The sequence below is a fragment of the Carya illinoinensis genome, chromosome 5 (assembly GCF_018687715.1).
Source record: "Carya illinoinensis cultivar Pawnee chromosome 5, C.illinoinensisPawnee_v1, whole genome shotgun sequence".
Taxonomy (NCBI): domain Eukaryota; kingdom Viridiplantae; phylum Streptophyta; class Magnoliopsida; order Fagales; family Juglandaceae; genus Carya; species Carya illinoinensis.
This window is the reverse complement of record NC_056756.1, coordinates 34,362,670-34,365,335: the sequence shown is the minus strand read 5'-3', so window position 1 is coordinate 34,365,335 and position 2,666 is coordinate 34,362,670. Positions and strand designations below refer to the sequence as shown.

Sequence of the window (2,666 nt, the reverse complement as noted above, 5' to 3'; positions counted from 1 at the left end):
TGCTTACCACCAGTAAATGGATGGACAAACCGAGATGGTGAATCGAAGTTTGGGCAACATTCTAAGGAGTTTGGCGGGTCGTAAGCCAAAATAGTGGGACATTGCCTTATCACATGCAGGGTTTGCTTACAATTGATCTAAGAACCAGACTACTCAATTGAGTCCATTTGAATTTGTGTACAATCAGAATCTGCCAGGCATCCTTGACTTGGCACCTATCCCACAGATTGATTGCTTGAACATCAAGGCCGAAGAGATGGCAGCACATTTTCAAGATGTACACAACCAAGTCAAACAAGCAATCCAAGCAAGCAATGCTAAGTAAAAGTTCCAAGTTAAATATTTTTGCCACTTAGTACTTTTTGATGTTGGAGATTTTTTTTTTTTTGGCTGTGATAACTCGTGATAGTTTTCCTATTGGTGAATACAATAAGTTGAAGGATAGGAAGATTGAACCTTGTGAGGTTCTCTAAAAGATGAATGACAATGCATATAGATTGTCTTCCTAGTCATATGAGGACTTCAGATGTGTTCAACGTCAAACACATTAGCCTGTGCTTTGTCGACGATGGCATAAACTCAAGGGAAAGTTCTTTCTAGCCTGAGGAGATTGATGTAGGGGAATCTGAGTCCGATGAGGCTCAACTAATGAATATGACGTTAAAAGCACTAGACTACCTCAAGAATGTAGACTAGCTTAAAACTAGCAAGAAGAGATAAGTATTTCTAGGAGTTGGGCGAGATGCCATAGATTTGGGCAAGAATCGGTATTCTCAATTCTCTAAGAAAAATGGTTCATCGAGTATGTGTGTTGACAGTAGAGCTATTAACAGAATCACTATGAAGTATAGATTCCCAATTTCCCGCCTAGATGACATGCAGGATCAATTGTCTAGCTTTAAGATCTTTTCCAAAACTGGTCTTAGAAGTGGGAATCACCAAATCCGAATATACCCTGGTGACAAAATGGAAGATGTCATTCAAGATGTAACACGGTATCTACAAGTGGTTGATCATGCCTTTTGGGCTATCCAACGAGCCCAGTACATTTATGAGATTTATGCATCAGGTATTGTAGTTGTTTATTGGGAAGTTTGTCGTTGTCAACTTCGATGACATCCTCATCTACAGTTCAACATGGGAGACACATATAGAGCAACTCTAAGCTATCTTTGAGACAATACGAAAGGAATGTTTGTGTATCAGTTGGAATAAGTGCTCATTTTTCACCACTTCACGCAGGTCAATCAAAATTAGAAGCCATTTTGGAATGTCCAATGCTCAAGACCCTACACGATGTGCAAAACTTCCATGAATTTGCTTTATTTTATCGACAATTGATTTTCTCATCTCTTCAAATCTACCTCTTGTGCCTCTCCTCTCCCCTATTTTGTGCTAATGATATGCTTATATAGGGTAGAAAAGAAACCCTAATATCTTCATAAATCCTGTATAAAAAAATCGCTTAAATTTTATGACTAATCTTGACAATCACGTACGTGCTTCAGGAATTCAAATTTGAAAATTCTTATTATAGAGAAATTTATAATCATTTAAGATAACTTTCTAATTCATCAAGAATTGCAGCAATCTGATATGTGAATAGAAAGTTATGGTCAAAATACTAAAGTATGTTCAGGCTGTCTTCTATCAAATTTTGGATTTGGACTTCTTACAGTTTCCTTTTGTGATTTTTTTTTTTTAATTAACCCAAATTGCTCTTAGACCCTAAGAAAGTCTTTCTTTGAATTTGATTGGGTTTTGACTTGCTCTTTTATAAATTCTAAAATTAAATATAAAAAACTACTTATGAGTATCCCAACGTAAATAGAAACTCAATTTAAGAATACACAATAATTCCTATGACTTCTATTCACATTTTAGCATTTTAATCCAATAATATGGTATTTAGAGTGCATTTTCACACACTCATCAACAATTCATCTTAAATTTTAGCACTCTAATCACTCCCATCATAGAGTGCCTAAAAAGGCAGCCATTCCAGTGGTCTAGGGAAGCAGAGACCAGTTTTCGGTTGGTCAAGCATAAGATGACTAAAGCACCAGTTTTGGCACTCCCTAATTTTGAGAAAATCTTCAAGGTGAATTGCGATGCTTTTAGGGTGGCTATTGGCAATGTCCTGAGTCAAGAAGGACGACCTGCTGCATTTTTTAGTGACAAATTGTTGGGATCGAAGAAAAGCTACTCCATGTAAGACTTGGAGTTCTACACCATTGCACAGTCCCTGAAGCACTGGCAATACTATTTTGGTACAAAATGAGTTCATTCATTCTAATTACTGACCATGAGGTGTTGAAGTACATCATCGGGCAGCACAAGCTGAGCAAACAACATGCCAAGTGGGTCGCCTATCTGGAAGAGTTCATGTTCTCGCTGAAGCACCAATCAAGGAGCTTGAATTGGGTTGCAAACGCTTTAAGTTTATGTGTATCACTCCTCATCAGCATTAGTACCAGAGCTACGGGCTTTGGCACTTTTTCAAGGATTTGTACGCTAAAGATCCGTCCTTTGGAAAGATTCTTAAGGAGGTAGTTGAGGGTTGGTGGAGTGATTTTCTTTTGCACAAGGGTGTTTTGTTCCATTGCCTATAGTTGTGTATCCCAAACTACTCTTTGAGAGAATACATTATATTGGAACTACATAGC

At 37.6% G+C, this 2,666-nt stretch overlaps 1 protein-coding gene across 1 annotated transcript; it reads left to right on the top strand.

Annotated features, from left to right (window-relative positions):
• The first annotated feature begins 804 nt into the window (after positions 1–804).
• LOC122310282 lies at positions 805–2,215 on the top strand. Its single transcript, XM_043124166.1, has 2 exons — positions 805–1,069; positions 1,980–2,215. Exons 1-2 carry the CDS (start codon positions 805–807, stop codon positions 2,213–2,215), a joined length of 501 nt encoding a protein of 166 aa, XP_042980100.1.
• Positions 2,216–2,666: the final 451 nt, after the last annotated feature.